Here is a 19495-nt window from a genome sequence, read left to right as displayed (position 1 = left end):
CTAATTGACATTCATACAAACCCACACATACACACGCAAATCTTATGCATTACAGCCCTTGTATGTGAATTAATAACAGAGCTAAATGATGCTGGCACTATATCTCTACTTCATTTTTTTCCAAAAGTGAATGGATTAACTCCTGGGTGTCTGGAGCTTTTTATCCTGACACCTGCCAAAAGGAACTAGATCTAACCAATCTCTTTTTTGAAAAAGTCAAAACCTTTTTCTTGCCAAACGTCTTTAAGAGCCTTTATACATCAGTTACATGTATCAAATTATGCCTGCATTATTAACCCCTCACTTCTAACAGTAGGGAGAAGAAAGAAGATCCTTACAAACATGAGAAAAGGGCCATAAGTAATGTATTAGAACAATAATGAGTGGCAGAGAAATAATAATGGTGAAATAAGGTTCCTGTTTCGGGCTTCACCTGGCTATCCAGCAGGGTCAGCTCTCTGTGGCTGAGGGGACATCACACTCTCCCCTTGCCGATCTAAGTAGGGACTGAGTCCAAAAAGAACTCTGTGCCTGCTGCTGCATCCCGAGGGAAGAGGTGTCCCTGACAAGGAAGCGCAGCAGGAATTTCCTCTGAAGACGATTCAGAAAGCAGGGAAATCTACCCAGCGCGTCAAGCTGTGGCCAAAGAGATAAGAAAAGCTGCTTGCACGCTACCCATAACAGCTTCAGTTTGATTAGGAACTGTTTGAGCAGAGAGGCCTGACACAGCTCTACTCTCCACCCCTGCATCAAAGCCACATTGCAGGAATTTATATATGGCAGGTGTAGGAATTGTCTCAATAGTCAGGAGCTTCCAAATTAGTAATGGAATTCAGTACATCATCTAGAAATTGGAAAGAGTTTTATACTGGCAGGTATCACCACTGCTATTTATGGACTTCAATATCCCTTATTTGAAAAGATAACCCAAAGATGCACTAATATCTGATTCTTTAGATAGCAGTTCAGATTCAGGAGAATGGTGTTAGAAAGCCCCGTAGGCCAAATACCTACAGTATTTGTGTGGGTTTGTACTTCAGATAAGGAACCTATTAACAGAATAAATATTGCCTGCCTGGTTCACATCACAGTGCACAATGACAAAGCACAAATGATGCATTACCTCTCTCTCTTTGTAGCAGGCAGACTACTGCAAAATACATGCAAGTTTAAACATACATGCCCTGAAAAAGTACTAGAAAAAGTCAGAAAGACAAAACAATCATTCAGCTTAAACATTACTAATGTTGTAATTTTACATGGATATATTAACCTAATAGGTGAAATATGCAACTCCATGTAGCATGTTAGTTATCAAAGAATAAACCTTTAATCCTTGCCTATCCTTGACAATGTTCCTTCCCTCACCCCTTCATTTGACTGTTTTTAACTGCTTATCTCTGAAACCCAGCAAGTGCTCTGATATTTGTAACAGCACTTCCCCATTAGCCAGATAGGTATATCAGACAATGTCTCAATGTTATCTCATATGACTTAAGTTCCCTGCCTTTCTCCATGGGATCTCAGCTACAAACCTGCCTGGTATTTCAAGTTGCCATACTGGGGCACATTTGCATCCTAATTATATTTAAAGTGAGGCTTAAATCCCTCTGGAAGATGCAGTTACATGATCCATGAAGCAAGGACAGGACATAAAGCAAAATAATTTGGAGTGATCTTTGCACTGTCAAGTATAATTCTAGTGGAAATCACCCCTCCTGACTTTCTGTTAGTATGAAGAGCTCTTCTCGCCTCTAATTAGAGAGTGACAGACAGCAGTTGCTTAGAAAGATTATTCAAAATTGCATGAAGAGATGGGCAACCTGCCTCAAAAGCCAGAGAATTTTATCCTTTTTGTCGTATTTTATTCCTCATCTATATCCTTTTGTTAAACATCTCCTATTAAAAAAAAAAAAAAAAGGCTCAAATCTTAGTTTTCATCATACCTGCCCATGTAACTCGGCAGCTTGCCAGACCAGTGTATCTGAAATGCTGGTTTTGATGAGAACCTTCACGCTACAGCCAAATAAAGTGCAGAGAGGAAAGTGAGATGAAAGGTATTCCTTTCTTCTCTTATCTCTCTGCAATGTATTTACTTTTCTGAATATCACACTTATTAATTCACCACATATTAATAAAAGTAAACAATAATAACTAACAATGCCTTGCAGTTATAAATCTCCCTTCAAGGCAATGAAGACCTTAACAAATGCAAGGAAAATATAATTTCCATTTTGTATACAAGAGGAAAAATGAAGCTCAGAGAAATTAAATGATTTACAGAATCAGTGGCAGAAGAACCAAAGCCTCCGCATTGCTGCACCATATAAAATGTTAGAGGAAACAAAGAATATTGTCAGTAGACTAATAGCATGAGAAGTGAAACTATGCATTTCTGTCTGATTATTGACTGTTGTTCATCTCTAGAGCAGAGCATTGCTTTAAGCAGTGCCTTTCTGGATTAAGATTGCAAATGGTTTTAAATCACTCAAGGGCAGAAAATTGTTCTATTTGTCAGATTTCACACTAACAATTGTATGGCATTTCCTTGCTCTACTTAACTTGAATTTCATATGCTGCCACTATTAAACAACTCTCCACGCAAAAATCCGAACACGTTGCTAATGCAAACAAAGGTCTTGTGGCTCCATCCAAGGCTGCACAAACATACACCTGAGCACCTAGTCTTCATCTTTTTATTGAAGTTCTTTTGTCTGTAAAAGGGTGTTACATTTAGGCCAACATGATTTAAACATTTTAGACTCTAACTGGATGCTTAAGCTAACTTAACAGTCATGAAAATCTTACTGTAATTTCTCAAGTATTTAAGCCAGATCTTAAGTCTTTTCCAATAGAAACTCCAATATGCAAAATTAAAAACGCATAATCTCCATTCTGCAAACATGATTCAAAAGGCTTTCCTATCTACCTACGGAAATGTAGAGGTATAATTATACTATTCTAATTAAATATTGATGAAAATCCATAGAGGATGGCTCCCTTGTTGAGAGCACACGTGCAAAAACATACCAGTCTGTACAGTTACACCATGGTATTCCCCTGCATAACCAAAAACTATACAAATTAACAAAAACCCCAAAACTATACAGATGAACAAAAGCAGTATTATTGCTTCAGCTATACCAAATCAGATTTCCAAGTCTGCAGAGAGGTGCAGGAGAAACCATTAAGAATAATTATTTGGCAGTCACCTGAAACAGTCCACCTATTAGTACAAGAATGAAAAACTCTGTCCACATTGTGAAAAAGACAGAAATTTATCTTCAGGAATACAACCACACTGTACAGAGCGTTGAATGGAAAGTTACTATCTCCATGAGTTACTGGTTATTATTGCAACGTTGCAGACAACAATTTGAAAAAGCAACCCGATTTCTGAATGTAAAGAATTCACTTGTTGTTATTAGTTTTGACAAAACCTCTAAAAAAACCTCAGCAGCTGCAAAATTCTGTTGCGAACACAATGTTCCCAGAAGGATGATTTGACAAGCATCTATTGACTGATTTCTACAACTGCTATGAAAGGGGCTTTTAAAAATCATTTCATCCAACTGCAAAGAGAAACAGTTTTATTGGCTAACAACAGGATTCCGGACACAGATTTCACTTGCTCACCACAGACACTGAAATACGTTCCCAGGTTATCCTGAAACTGAAAGATGTCAACTCTCTCCTTCAGGAGAGAGAAAAAAGTCCCACCTATTCCCCAAATACAGAGTTCAGAGATTACCTGAGCTTGTACCACAACTTTATACCCACTCACTCTCTTCCAGTCTAGACCAGCTGAAATCCAGCCAGGCAAAAATCAGCTGCGCACACACAAACTGCAGTTCATTAAGAGAAGGAAGACAAGCAAGCAAGCTGTGCAGGAGGGATGATGCTAATATAGCTGTACAGAGCCTGTTTCTAAAGAGGCTAATAGTTTTGATCCCTGCAGCTAGAATACATTTCAAAACAGACCTCAAGCGGAGGAGGAATTTTTAAGGTAAGTCCAGACTGCTATGCTTCCCTCCCGCCCCAAAAGATTATCATTTTGTTGTCACGATTTTTTTTTTTTAAAACCTTATATTACTTCATTCAGTTCAGGGAAAGAGTTCAGAAAGTAGCAGTGTTCTGCAAATCAAATACACCCCTTAACTTTTTTTTGAAGCGACACAAACAGTTGTTACTAATATTAAGAAAAAACACCCACATTTTCAATTAGCAACAAAACTGGTGAATACACCACATCATTCTGAACAGAAAAAAAACTTGCATGTACATGGAGATGCATTCCTTAAGTTTAATTACATCCAGTGTGGTAGAAACAATTCTTCTGCCTCAGTTGACTTAAAAATCATGTCTTCTCTCTCTCGCAAGAGAACCTGAACCACCAGGCTACTCATTTTTTTGAAGCATGGATAACAGTGTCATTTCCACTGCTGGTATCATGCTACAGTGCATAAATATACATTTCACTGAAGGGATTAGAGAGGCAAGAGTCCTGCTCTTATTTTTCTATATAAGAATTTTGTACAATGTGAGACCATTCCCTCTAGCAGGATACCTGTCTCTGGAGACTCTATGGGTCAGTGGTGAAGCTAATGTCAGGGTCTGAATCAAAGGCAGCAGATCTGAGGTTGGCACTCCCAAGTGGTTGTATGCGTGCTCTTCTCCTTCTACCAACAAACACTTACAGAGGATTTGACAATGTTTCCCACCAGCCCAAACAGCCCCAAACCTATGCACCTTCATAGGCTATGGGAAATACAGGTTGAACCTCTGCAGCAAAGGGAACTGAGTATAAATCTTCCCATACTCCTTGTACTTTCGACACAAGCATGCTGCCAATATTCTGCCCTGCATATGGTCTCCTCCTCCTACATGCAATGGAGTATTTTATGTGGATTCTTTCTAAAACAAACAGGTTTTTCCATTTAGATAACGAGATCAAAACCTTTTAAACATTTCAGTATCTAACCGCTTCTGATTTCTTCAGTTCAGCACCAAAACCCCCCAAGATCAGTTACTCACAGAGCACCAGTGACAACAAATTGACATCTCGTATCAGGAATGCCGTCACTTGTTAGTTAGGTACTAACTTGATCTGATAGTCAGGACTGTCTTGAAAAGCAAACAATCTGTTACAGCGTGGATTCCCAGTCACGGCCATACATTCAGCAAGCTAAAAAAGGGCATCCTAGTAAAGGTCATACAGACTCTTGCACCAGCTTTTTCTTCTGTCCTGGAAAGGATGCAAAGACCATATCTGCAGATAAATTGAACAAGCAGATGTATACAGCTAGGCCAAAGTTTCACCCCTAGTCTTAATCTCCTCAATGGGCCAAGAGCAAATTATGGGAGTTTGGATCCAAGCTCTACAGCTGAGGTGTTGCAGATTCGTGGCTTTGATTCAGGTAATGGCTAGTGCAGATGAACCGGTTTGCAAACCTCTCAACCAACCAGGGTGAGAAGAAAACAGCATTATTTTCTATGCACGCCCAGGAGAGGCTGGGGAACTCTGCTTTCAACACAAGAGAGCACTGCTTTGCCCTTGCTTCTCTTTATACTAAATTCCATACCAACTAAGAAAGCACAATAAGAAATGAAACGACTAAGATATATTTCTCACTACCTCTGTGTCACAGATTCATTGCTACAGATTTGTACATCTTCTACTTGTACGGGCCAAATTCTTCACTACCCAGCTTTTTCCACACCAAACTGGGGACAGGGTAGACTTGAGTTAGTGAAAGACCTAATACAAAAGGCTGGTCAGATACGGAAGCTAGGAGGAAGGGTGGTAGCCTGGTCACATTGGACCGATAGCAGCTTAATTCTGGCTGGAGGCAATCTAACTGGCTACCTATAGATGTGAGAGGGTGTAGTCTTCTGTCCCTGTTTTTCCTCGAATTTACAAATCATTTCTAATTTACCCCAGCTTAAATGCAATGTGCTCCCATGCAATGTTTCTACTTGCCTTTTTCTTCTCATCAAACCTACAGTACGGGGGATATGCAAGGAGAAAGACACAGACACATTAAAGCTCCATCTTCATAAATTATTCTCAAAAGGAACTGAAGCGCTTTTTCTATTAGTTAACAGCACAAAGCTGATAATCCCAAAGCTAGGAACAAACAGGATGCTTCTGCAAAATAATTTCAGGGAAAGGGTAGTAAACAGGTGGGAAAATATACCAGCATAGATACAACTAGAAAAAATATTTGCTCCAAAGAAGGAGGTAAGAGAATGACGTCAAAAGAGAAGATTTTTTTTTCCAATGTTGGTAAGATAAGTCATTGATGAGAGATTGGCCAGTTGGCTAGCGCTGTCTCTAAGCCAGTTTCCAATCTTATCACCACACCACAATTTATTCTATTCCTGAGCTTTCAAAGATTCCTACATATTGTCACAAGTTATTATTTTGACATTTTTAATTTCTGTTTCACTGATATATGCTTGAGAGAAGTATTACCCTCCTTTCCCCCACACACTCCTTACGTTGAGTTCTCTTCCAACTCCTCACAGGTTTCACATTGCTGTTGCTACTTCTTTTCCCCTCTCTCATGTTTTCCATTCCCACCAGCAGTGATTTATGCACATGCACCAAAATCCAGGAAACACATAAGGGCATCTGGGTTCTTTTGTTAAAAAATCTGTTCAAGCATGTCACACATTACACCATACCCACACTGAAGACTCATTACACAGGCTGTCCAAAAATATCCACCACCTGAATTCAACCATACCTTCTGGATTCAGGCAGCCTTCTCTTCTCAAATAATTGTCTCCCGAACAAGAATTCTGTGTTCTCAGTCTTCCCTCTTATTAGTCCCTTACTCATACATATATTTTCTTCCTCTCATTTGCTCTTTCCTTCACATCTTTCTCCCTGGACTCCTCCTTCCCGCTGTCCCATTTCCCCCCTTTCCACACCATTTTTATTCCCCATTACCTACTCAACAGTGGGGTCCTACCAATGCTGTCTCAGAAAGGAGCCCACTGTGGGGCGGCAGGCAGAAATGCTGCTGGATTGTGCTTCCTGCCTCTCAGTGGCACGGCAGGAGCCCAGCTGGACCAGCAAGAGGCAGGACAAGGGAACAGGGGTTCTTCTATTGCAGGCAGCATCAGGCAGGGTGACCAGATTCAAGATCTTACCCAGTTTTTTTTTCTTTCTTTCCCAAAAAGAGGCCAGGCAGAACTTGGAGGAAATAACTCCAAGGCCAAGACACACACGCCAAATGGCCATCAGCCACGCAGCTGTGTTTGCAGAGATAAGGCAAGGTGAAGCAATACAGCAGCAATGCAGCTGTGGTTGCAGAAACAGGGCAAGGGGAAGGGATACAGTAGACAGTAAAATGATCGAACCTTGAGAGTAAAAATAACAGCAGCCCAAAAAGCATCTTCAGCTCTTCACCTACGTTCTTATGAAACCCATAACAGGAGCATGATTAAGGCTAAGGATACATTTCAGCATAGCTCCAAATAGGCCTGCCACTTAAATGATCAGCAAATCAATTTTCTAAAAGATCTGCTAATAGTGTTTATATAATACTGAGGGAAGAACAACTGTGAAGCACACGCAATCAAATTGATCTCAGTGGAGCCTTCATTATGCTTGCTTATAAATGCCCATGCTGTGAATGTACAAGGCAGTTTATACTTAGATGCTGATACAATATGAACTATTTAGCCAAAACTCATAATGCAATAAAAAAAATAATGCAACAGAAGATTGAATAAACAATCAAACACTTGAAACAGTGACTCACAGCATGAAGATGGTTGGCATTTTAAATGCATTCAAAAATCAAATGTCATTCCATTCAAAAAAATGGCATTTGTATCAACAATGCCTGGCACTTGCACAGTATCTGTTATCAGAGAATTGCAAGGACCATAACTTACAAATTCTCACCTTTTTACTGTAGATCTTAATTTTTTAAACTTCAGTTCCTGCAGTGATGTGCTTAGCTTAGACTTCCAGCTGTATTTAAAAAAAAAAATCTGATAGATAGAATATGGCATGACCCGCAAAAGCACAAAAATACAAAAGGACCCAAAACCAACCCAAAATAGGTTTTTCATGACCTATTGCGTTGGTGAGGAGTTGCAAGCAGTGTGCTATGGGACAACTCAATGAAGGTACTATTTCTTCATCTCCCTTATGTTTTGCTTCATGTGCTCAGATTATCAAAACTGGAGCTGCAAGTTCAGTACTCCTGCAGTATCTTGCTGAGAAAACCTACTTCCATTGTAAATGTTTTGTGATTTTTCAGTGCCTTTTAACGTAACTTTTCACAATGACATTCCTAAAATAAACCCTTGCTTTATATAGTAATACTTTTTCAATGGGAAGTGGAGAAAAATATAAAGACCCTTGTCCTGCCTTCAAGAGGTGCATTGATGTTCCTCTGAATTTTCCTGGGCACACTATGAAACACTAAGCAAGAGGAAGATGCTGTGTCCCAGCAGAAAAGTTTTGTACTCAAACTGGGGGGATAGGATGGGCAGACTACAAGGTGAAAAACTGGTTTACCATCAGACTGAAAGGGTAGCGGTCACTGGTTTGAAGTCTGACTGATGTCCAGTTAGGAGTGGAGTTCCTCAGGTATCAATACTGGAGCAAGTCTTGTTTGACATCTTCATCAATGACTTGGAAGATGAGACATATGGGACAAGTTTGCAGATGACACTAAACTGGGGAGATCAGCTGACATACTGGAAGGCACAGCTGCCATGAAGAGCAGCCTCGACAAGCTGGAGGAATCGGCCAGCAAGAGCCTCATGATGGACAACCAAGACAAGGGCAAAGTCCTGCACCTGGGATAGGCTATCCACATAAATCACTACAGCCTGGGAGCAACGCAGCAGAAAAGGACCTGGCCATTCGGGTGCACAAAATACGTTTGGAGCACATGACATACAAGGAGAGACTGAGGGAAGTGTGTTTAGCTATGGCAGGATCTGATTACTGTGTTCAGTTTCCTGGGGTGGGTTAGACAGAAGTCAGCACAAAGCTTTTCTCAGGGGCGTGCACCAGGAGGGCAAGACACAAAAGTCAGAAGTTGCACCCAGAGAAATTCCAGCTCTGTGAAAGAAATGTTCACAGTGGTCAAGTACTGGAACAGGTTCCTGGAGAGGCTGTGGACTCTCCACCCATGGAAGAATTCACAAGTCAGCTGGACAAGGCCCTGAGCAGCCTGGCCTAACTCTGAAATTAGGCCTGCCTTGAAGAAGAGATTTGACTAGATGATTTCCTAGGTCCCTTCCAATCTAAACTATTCTATGACCTTTTCATTATTTCTTTTAACAGGAACTGGGTATTTCTGAAGGTGTAATTATTACCACGGAACACAGGAACCATTCTGTCAATAACATTGCATCTTGCTCTCTGCACAGCATCATGGTCACAAATGGAAATTTTTTTAATGGGAATTTCCAACTGTGAAACACCAGAACAAGTTGACCTAGTAAATCAAGTAGTATTTGACATTATTATACCTCTTCCTCATCAGGTGACTCTGTCCTATGATTTTAAGTGACTATTCCTTTGGAGAGTGGAAATAATAATAACAATTCTTACCTGTTTCATATGGGAAAAAACTTTTCTTCCACAGAAAGTGGAAGTGTTTTCCAAACCACCAACCTCCAGAAGAGTAAGTCTCTCACTATCCCCAGTTTATGACTTAAGTGAGACCTAGTTTCATTGCCTAGTAAAGTCACCTCCAGCTGTCAGCAGCAACACTGGTTATAAATGAACTGCATGTTAGAGGCACTGAGGAAGAGGAACAGGTCAAATACAGGTCTAATATCTCTAAGGAGAAGATTCTTATTCTCTGCTGAGCTTCCTCCTCTTTCTGAAAAAACATTTGGATACAAGGATATTTATGTTGGGGTGGGAGGGAATCAACTAAGTCAGAGGTCTGAGGGTTGAATACAATGTTTTAAGTGTGTTTTAATGTAGTATGTGGTGGCTGAATAAACAAATATATGTAACAAGACCTATAAACTCATGCCTCAGACTCCATCTAAGAGTTGTATTCATGGTCTAATAAAGTATGACAACTATATTGCCTTGCTTATTAACAAGCATAACAGTTTTTTAAAAAGCACTAGAAATACATTATTTACCAATTAGGATATAAAATCCCTTTAGTAAGTAGATTTTCCAACTAACCTTAAGACCAAAAAAATATCAGCTATGTGACAACCAAATAACATTTAAATAGTTCTCTGCACATTTTTGTGGGAGGCTCAAGACTCCACAGAATAATTTATTTTACACAGATAATGGAGTCACTGTGACTTGTGAAGCATCTGGAATTACAGCCAGTGGCAACCACTCACAATTTAAAACCTTCCTCCAAATAAATCTCATCATGACAGTTCAAGCATACACAGAGATCCAATTTAATCTTTCCACAGCATTTAAGTCTGTGGTAGAGCCCAAAGACCTCTATGATTTTTTTAATTATTGTTTAAGCATGACAAGGTAACTAAACTGAAATATACTTACTTTCCAATATATAAAATACAGTTTGCTCCACAGCCTGTGCTGCCTGGCCTAATATCTGTCTGTCAGCATTAACGTGACAAACTTCTGCAAGAAAAGTTGTAAGGGAACCATCAAGCTATATTATAGCCAGACCAATCTGGCTGTGCTCTGTCTTTAAAAAGAGTGGAAATATCAGACTCATTCCTTAAACTGTCATGAGTATGAAACCTTTGGGGACAATGTGCTTAGCCGCTTAGAGAAGAAAAAATATCTTCAAGAAATATGTATAACATACAGCAACAGCATTTGTGCTCCTGTTCATCAAACCTTAATCTGATTTTATTTTTGATCACATAATTATCCAATATTCTCAGAGAACTGAATTAATGACTCATTAAAGGACAGCACTAAACTTCAATATCTGAAAGAAAATTCAAGCTTGACCACAAGTCTGTCAGGAAATTACTTTCTTTTCAAGACAGGCTCTAAAGCGTGGTGAAGGGGTTCAATTAAGATGACTGGCAGCCTTTACTGAAGAGAAGCACAGCTTCAAGTGAGCTCATGGATCTCTCTACTGGTTTCAGGTAAGACAGATAGCTATCCTCCAAACCAAAGTAACAGAAACAATAAGACACCGATACACAGAGAACATTGATAGACTAGCACCTAGTTTGTGACCGAAGTGCCTTGCTCCACTGAATTTGCTATGAAGCCAAGCTTTAAATTATTCTCTTGTGTATTTTTTATGTATCTTTAAAATTAAGGTTGTACCATTGTCCTGGTTTTGGCTGGGATAGAGTTAATTTTCTTCCTAGTAGCCGGTATAGTGCTGTGCTTTGGATTTTAGTATAAGAATAATATTGATAACACGCTGATGTTTTGGTTGTCGCTAAGCGGTGTTTACATTGGTCAAGGACTTTCCCCCCCTTCAGCTCCCCATGCTCTGCCAGGTGCCCAAGAAATGGGAGGGGGCACAGCCAGGATAGTTGATCCAAACTGACCAAAGGGCTATTCCACACCATATGATGTCATGCCCAGTATATAAACTGGGGGGAGTTGGCCGGGGGGTAGCGATCACTGCTCGGGGACTGGCTGGGCGTCGGTTGGCGGGTGGTGAGCGGTTGTATTATTTTTTTTTTATATATATTTTTCCCCCTTTTTTTCCCTCCCTTGGGTTTTGTTCCTCTCTCTCTCTCTCGTTGGTTTTTTCCCTCTCATTATAATTCATTATTATTATTACTATTATTTTGTTCCAATTATTAAACTGTTCTTATCTCAACCCACGAGTTTTCTTACTTTTGCTCTTTCGATTCTCTCCCCCATCCCACCGGGGCGGGGGGGGAAGTGAGCGAGCGGCTGCGTGGTGCTTGGCTGGCGGCTGGGGCTAAACCACGACAACCATTTATCAAAAATTAGGCTAGGAATTTTATGAGGAAGCCTAAGTGAGTCAGATACTGAATACTCACCAAATTCCACATATATAACTCTGAGAGCTTTCGAATTTTTTACCTAAGCTACTGCAACTTGAGTACTAATAAAATATGGTCCACATCACCAGGACAATACAGTGACAAATAACATATAAGTGGCAACATCTTACATGTACACAGCACCATCTGTCATAAAGCAAAGGCATTTTAGGGATATATGTTAAATAAAATGACATGCAGTACTTGGAGTTCAGCTTTATTACCCACACTTAGTAAATGAGAAAACAAGGCATAGATAATTCAAGCTGTCTGCTAAACCTAATACATAAAGCCAATAGCAGAAACAGCACTGAATATAGATTCCAAGCGCTTCTTTCCCTGGTGTTTGCAAAACAGGATGCTTTAATTTAAAACTAAAAGTCAATCTTAGCCTATATTACTCTGTTCAGTCACTGCCTCCCACTGTTTTTAAGTATACCTGTGAATTTGTAACTGTTAAGTCAAGCTAAAGTCATGAAGGTAGTTTGTCAGGATTAATACTATCCTCACACTTCGAAAGAAAAATAAGGGGGGGGAGGGGGGGGAAGCATAAACCAAAAAAATTTCCATGCTCTGCTGCTTTATTCTTCTTATGCTTGGTTCAAGTAACTGTCACTAATTCCAGTGCACACAACTCTTGTCATGCCAGAGAGCTGTTCCCAGATTCATTTGAATTCACAGTTATATCAGAATCCTCCAAAAGCCCATCAAATTTGGTACAACTTCTCAGGCAGGCACCATTAATTTTTTCACTGCCAGGACACTCCTAATACTTTCTGGCAATCCTGAAGTACTACTGGTTATGAAGCAGTCATACACATTCAAAGATATGCTGGTATGAGTTCAAAAAGCGATGGCCCACCACAGAAATTCTTTTTTTAAAAATAGTAATGTTCTTGGTATTTATTAATTGTTTTACTTTTTAAAAAGTATATATAAAATGGAACACTTTGAAAAGCTCTTTCTTAAAGCTTTCCTTAAAAAAAATCTCAAAGCAGATAATTTCATCTTAAAATATTAAAAAAGGGAAGGACTTGGATTACTCAAAACCAACGTATTTGAAGAGAATAATAGTGCTGCAGGACTTCACACAAGCATGTCACATTTTAAGTGATGACAAGTAAACCACAATTTGGTCAACTTCAGTCAACTTCACTTCAGACAACTCAGTGGAGCTACAGTAGAAATGAATGTGGTATGTCAAATCTTCTTGGGAGTTCAAACAGACTTGACATAGCTCAGTTGAATGTTAGCAGGCAGCTAAATCTTAGTTCAAGATAGTTTAGGAATGGAGTAAAACTGATTAGTAAAAAGCTCTTTATAAAGACGAACAAGAGCTGAGGACAGCAAAACAAAGCATCTGTGATCGTTACTAAGAACACCATTTACTCTGTTCTTGAGTTTACAGCTTGATCAGATAAGGATATAAAATTATGCAGTTAGTAGACCAAATTCTGCTGTTAGTTGTATCACGCAATCCCCCCAAAATATGCTCAGCTGCATTATTCCAGATAAGAGGACACCTTGGCCAAAACACCTTGGCCAAAGCAAACAGAGCACTATTGTAACTGCATTTCTGCAACGTCACATGCAGTATATACTCAGATCAACTGTACTGAGGTATCTCTATGTATTACTCCCCCCCCCCCCCCCCGCCAAGATATTCACTCACCAAAGTTCGCTCAATATTTTGGCGCTCGATAACTTCATTTAAGGACAGTCTCATTTAGCTTATATACATTCAGCTAATAAGGCTTCAAATACAACCAACTTTACCAAACTATATACTTACGAGAATTCAAACGCAGGGAAAGGTTTTACGCCTCAGATGGAAAAGTCTTCCTGAATTTGAAAGAACTAATTCATAGTGTTACATAAAGTTTACTCTGAATACCAAAGTTGTTGTTTGAAACAGCTTATATAATTCTATAATGGGAATGTAAGGTTTTATTGAATTCCAGAGGCTGGTTAGAAGGAACCAAGCAGAAAGGTCACCATACTCTGCTAAATTCTCTAGTACTTCTGCACAACAGTGGCATGAAAACATCCACTTCTACGTGATGTTTCTAATATTGTGTCATTACAGATAGAGGTAATGTGGTCACTGAACAACCTAAATGTTTAAAACATTCCCATACCAGAGTGTGGTATTGGTACTATGTAGTACATGGAGAATTCGATTTTTCAGCCCTTTTCTTTCATCTTTTATGTATGAGTGAAATTCCAGCAATAATACATTAAGATAAATCTTGTGCATATTTTAAACAAATGTTTCTGATAGCATCTAATTTGTTTTTTGGGTTTTTTTTATCATGACAGACACCCCTGGCAACCTATATGAGAAGATCACTCAGAGGTAGAAAAAAAAATTATTACATGCTCCAGATGCCTGAAGCAGTTTCTGTATTTTATTTACAGGTTCTTTAAAATATTCTGACCAGCTTCATTCTGTCTGCCCCCAAAGAGTACAGAGCACAGGAATGTATAGAGCCTTTAACTTCTTAGAGGAAAGGCATCAGAAAAGCACAGTTTCCAAAAATAAAAATCCTCATTTTACCCTCTTCTTTTGTTTTGGTTTCACAGTTTTTATTGAACTTACTACATCAATATTAATGAAAGTCATAATTCATCTGACTTCCCAGCAGGAAGAAAATGAGATTTTATTTGATCCACTCCAGATAACTCATTCATTCCAGATAACTGCCCAAACTTCTGCCAGCTTCAGGTTAGAAGATGATGAAGTCCAAATGCTACAGTTTTTTCTTGTCCTTTAAAATAATTTACAAAATATAAATTCTCGTTCAGTCTTAGAACCTCAGAAATCTTTCAAAGTGATGGGACGTTCAGATTAATCAACAACTTATTCTTAGTAACCAAATGTGTTTGGTTTTAAAAATAAAAAAATACACACATTTAAAAAGCATTTTAACAGGAAAATATAATTATTAAAATCCTCCACTGCCCTTATGAGAACCTATTTAAAATATATCTACTGTCCCTTCCAAGCATATTACAGTTAAAAAATCAGGTCACAGGGAAGGATTAGGAGTTTTGTTTCTTGGGAAGATTTTCACAATGAGATGTTTAAGGTAAAAGAAACTCCTATGACTCAATACCTAAGCTACATGTTAGACGACATTTGAGAAGAAATAAGAAACCAGATTATAACAGTTCATATAGAAAGGTCAATAAAAATCCTTGTGTTTTGTATATGTGGGTAACAGGTATGCTTAAAAGTTTATTCTGGCAGGGTGTTAAATCTGTTATTCTATGACCTTCACAAACCATGTATTTTAATGGAATTATTATGTATTTATGAGAAAAGACAGTACCAGTTCTTGCTCTATTACAATAGAACAGCATTTCCAGCCATTTTCAGTTTCAAACCCTCAACAATTTTTCAACAGATGTACATGCACCATAAACATAAGCTTATTGACAAAAGGTTTCCTTTCTTAGTTGCCTCTTATGGACCTCTACAAATAATGGATTGCTCTCCATGAGTTTACAGACTGAAAGTTGAAAAATGGTTGACTAAGAGTAAATTTGCAGTAACTACACTGATTTATGGAAGAATAATTTTCCCCATTTGCTAGAAGTACTATATGTCTTCAGACAACAACAGCTTCAGTCCAGGAAAAAGATGACTGGTGAAATACTATAACAGATTTCAAATATACAAAAAAAACCATTAAAATTGTGATAGTAATGAAGGAAATAACTGTTTAATTTGTAGCAAGTGATTCAGAATAGAATACACTTTTAACTCTAAACCCTTTGAAGAAGCTATAGAATTCTCACTTTTGAGGACCTAAAGGTTTAGGGAAGAAGAGAGAAGAAAACATGAGTAATCATCTAAATTTTAGTACTCCTTTTTTCAGAGGACAGGAGTGCAGTAGTTGACTGCTAGAGACCCTTTTCAGCCTTGCAGTACTTGACACCACTACAATACCTGGCAGTACCATCACACTTTTGTGGTTTCATTAATAAGAAAAAACTTGTAACTGCACCATTAAGAGTTCAAAATAATTTGATTTCAAAGAATTCTCACAACAGAGCAATCTGCTTCATACTTCTAATATGCTTACATACAGCTAAGCTAGCAGCTTTACTCTCGTTTCACTAAATTCTGTATCTCCCTCGCTTGTTAGTCAAAGGAGGGGGTTTTTTAATCTTACTCCATCAGGTACCTGTAGAGGCATTCATGAGGCTTGCTCTATTTTTCAACTTATCCTGTTCCATCCTGAATGTTTACGGCATGAAGTTATTTGTGTAGCACACACGTAGTGTAAATAATTCCAAAATACATAACCGTTTCAAAGAATTGCAAATTATGCATAAGGATAATTTCACCACTGCGGAAATAAACACCTAAGCCACACGCTTACGCCCACCACAGCCACCCAGTGCACAGTAAGGAATGAGCACCACCACTTTCGAGTGAAATTAATGATGGTGGACTCAAACACCCAGTTCATGCATTACAAGGGTGAGGAAGTTTCACATTCAAATCCGACTGTTAAAAAGTTATTAACGTAGTAATTATTGAAGGAAAAACAACCCAGCCGTTTCATCAGGTATGGGGCCGTTTCTCCCTCACAACGCTCTATTCTCAGGCAAGAAAAACAGTTGTTCTTACCTCGAAGACCCCATGCGCTAGCACAGCCAGTGCTAGAGTCATGAGTAGCTTTTAACTCAGCCAAAGCCAACAGCGTAGGGAGGTCTCCACACGCACAAGGCTAGGGCAGCCTTCAGGCTGCAAGCACTTCTCAGAAGCGCGGACGGTCAGGTATATTACTACAAGCTATCACAGGAGAATTGCCATTGGTCTTTACGCTTGTAAAAACTTAATAAATAAAATAACCCACGCAGAGGTTTCATGGCGCGGTCTGTCTGTCCTGGCACCGCCGCCGGTGCGGGGCGGACAGGCGGGGGAAGCGCGGGAAGCGCCCGCTCCCGCCGCGGGACGCCGGCGGCACAAGCCGGCAGCGAGCGCTTCGCCTCGGCTCCCCGAGCGCGGGGCTGCCCGCCCCAGCCCCAGCCCCAGCCCCAGCCCGTCCTGCCACCCCTCTCCCCTCACGGCACGACCTCCCGGGCTGGAGCCGTTTTTAACGGTGTCCGCGGGCGGCGGAGGGGCCGGGGAGCGGGGGTTGGGGTACTCACATGCCAGATGGCGAAGAAGATGAGGGCGGCGCAGAGGACCAGCGACAGCATGTAGCAGAAGGCGGCGAAGGTGAAGGCCATGGCGGGGAGAGCCCTCCGCGCCCCCCGCCGCCGCCCGGGCGATCCTGGCGGGCGACCGGGAGATCAGCGACCCCCGAAATCCCAGTGGGGACAGCGGCGAAGTGACCGGGCGCCCTCACGGCGGAGGGGAGCGTCACTGACACCGACAGAGCCGGGACGGGCAGGGAGCGCTGCCGAGCGGCCGCCGCGCCCCTCACAGCCGCTCCCTTCGCTCCGCCGAGCCCGTCCCGACCCCCGCAGCGCCGTCAGCGTCGGGGGGGTCCGGCCCGGCCCAGCTCCTCCACCGCCGCCGCTCTCCCCTCCCCGCTGAGGCGCGGCGGTGGGCGGCCCCCGCCGCCAGGGCGCCCCCGAGGGGCGGGTCCCCTCAGCGGGGGCGGCAGCGGGGGCTCGGCGGCGGGGCTGGTGGGGTCCTGCCGCCGCTCGGGCAGCGTCTGCCGTCACGGCCGCGTGTTTCTGACTGAAATCATATATCGCGACAGCGTGAGAGGAGCGAGCGTAGGCTGGGATCAGTTTAGGCCAAATCCCGACAAGGTAATGGCCAAACCTGAAGTGCTTTTTTTTTTTTTTTCCTTTTAGCATCAGGTAACTCTGGAAGGAGGAGGGCAGGAGCTGTTAGAGAGGAGGGGGGAGACGTGCCCCAGCGTCCGGGCGCCTCGGCCTCGCCTCGGCGTTGAGCGAGGCCGGAGGAAGGGCGAGGCGGTGCCGGGGCATGGGCCGGGGCGTGGAGGCGGGCGCTGGAGCGGCCGTCCTGTGATGGAGGGAGAGGGGACAGAAACCGAGCCTAGGAGCTGATTAACTGAAGCGGAGTAGCTCAGCGAGGTAGGATCAGTCCGTCCTTCCCCACTAGATGAAAAGGATATTTGCTGTTAGAGTAAATAAAGACAAGCCTTTCTTACATGCCACAAATTGGGAGAGCGCTCTTGATGACTTTCAGGTATGGTTGGACTCGATGATCTTAAAGGTCTTTTCCAACCGATACGATTCTGTGTGATTCTGTATACGCAATATCCAAATTGCTGAAGTACATATTTGAAATAAGGAAGGGAGGGTGAGCCCCCGCCTTCTCACCCTGCCTTTAACAGCATCCATAGCGTCTCCAGACACGAGTTAGCTATTTCTGCAGGTGGTCGGGTTTAGATTTACCATCAAAAGTTCTTCCACCTCTTTGGAGCACGTCAGCTGATACAATACAGCAGGTTTGTAAGCAAAAAGTTTTCAGGAGAAAATACCACAGAACCACCAGAAGTCCCATTTAAAAATATTCTGAAAACCATGGGTGAAAGCTATATATTTGAAATACCCTTACAAAACGTAAAAGGAATTTCAGTTCACAGCATTTTTTCTATCCTTTTATGGATGGAAGGGGGGGTGAGTAACAAAACTATTTAGAAATTTGCCAGTGGTCACTTGTGAAAAGTCAGACTTCATGGTACAAGAGATCGTATTTCCATCAAAGCCAAGTTTAATACAAGCTTTCTTTTTAAATGTTTAAAAATATTTTTGTTTAAAATTACGGTATATTATTTTTAACATAATATGCACTTTTATCCTGAGGAAAGAGTGCTGATTTGAATCAAGAGTCAAGGCCAGTAATTAATAAACCAATCAGGAATAAACTGATGGATGTAACCTTTCATAATCGAGCTGCTCCAGACTGTACATGTGATTTGATGCTTTAATTAAGAAGGACAGAACACAGCAAATAGCAATGAGCTTTGCTGTCATACAGAGATGCACTAAACACATTGTAATTCTCTGACCTTTTAATTCTTCTGTATCTGAAATCCTGCAGAGCGGATGCTTGCGAAAGTAAATGGTTTATTCATAACCACACATTTTGAAAAGAGCTGTAAATGAGGTGCAGAAGTCGTCTTTGGATTTTTTTTTCTTTATTTTGCCGCAATTACTTTAATATCTGGATTTATATTACCTATGTTAAGATTCAACACAGATAAACTGATGCTTCCAAGAAAACCAAAATAAAACATTTCTTTCTGGAGCACTTACATGTATACATACACACACACACATATGCATATCTGTAAAAATACACTGTAGGTATTGGAAAGACAGAAGTGGAAACAACCATTAAATCTCAGTTTAGGACTACACTCCAAGGGAAATATTCTCCTGTTTTTCACTGTCTCTCATCTTCATTTACATTCCAGCTATGTATATGGCCTTCATTGAACACACAGGCAAAATATTTGTTTCTCATGTTGCAAGGAGACAGTTCCACAGCCCAACGCTTCCAAGATCACACAGCCTTTCCTGTTACTGATTT

At 40.9% G+C, this 19495-nt stretch overlaps 1 protein-coding gene across 2 annotated transcripts in view; it reads right to left on the bottom strand.

Moving 5' to 3' along the window:
• CNIH3 (cornichon family AMPA receptor auxiliary protein 3) overlaps positions 1 to 17311 on the bottom strand; it is a 55194-nt gene extending 37883 nt beyond the window's left edge. For both annotated transcript variants that reach the window (XM_075497429.1, XM_075497430.1), the window contains exon 1: positions 17131 to 17311. In XM_075497429.1, the coding sequence (XP_075353544.1) occupies positions 17131 to 17211 (81 nt within the window). In that variant the 5' untranslated portion in view covers positions 17212 to 17311. The remainder of the gene's footprint in view (positions 1 to 17130) is intronic.
• Between the last annotated feature and the right edge of the window lie 2184 nt (positions 17312 to 19495).

This window comes from Mycteria americana, chromosome 3 (assembly GCF_035582795.1).
Source record: "Mycteria americana isolate JAX WOST 10 ecotype Jacksonville Zoo and Gardens chromosome 3, USCA_MyAme_1.0, whole genome shotgun sequence".
Taxonomy (NCBI): domain Eukaryota; kingdom Metazoa; phylum Chordata; class Aves; order Ciconiiformes; family Ciconiidae; genus Mycteria; species Mycteria americana.
This window is presented reverse-complemented; position numbering and strand designations above follow the sequence as displayed.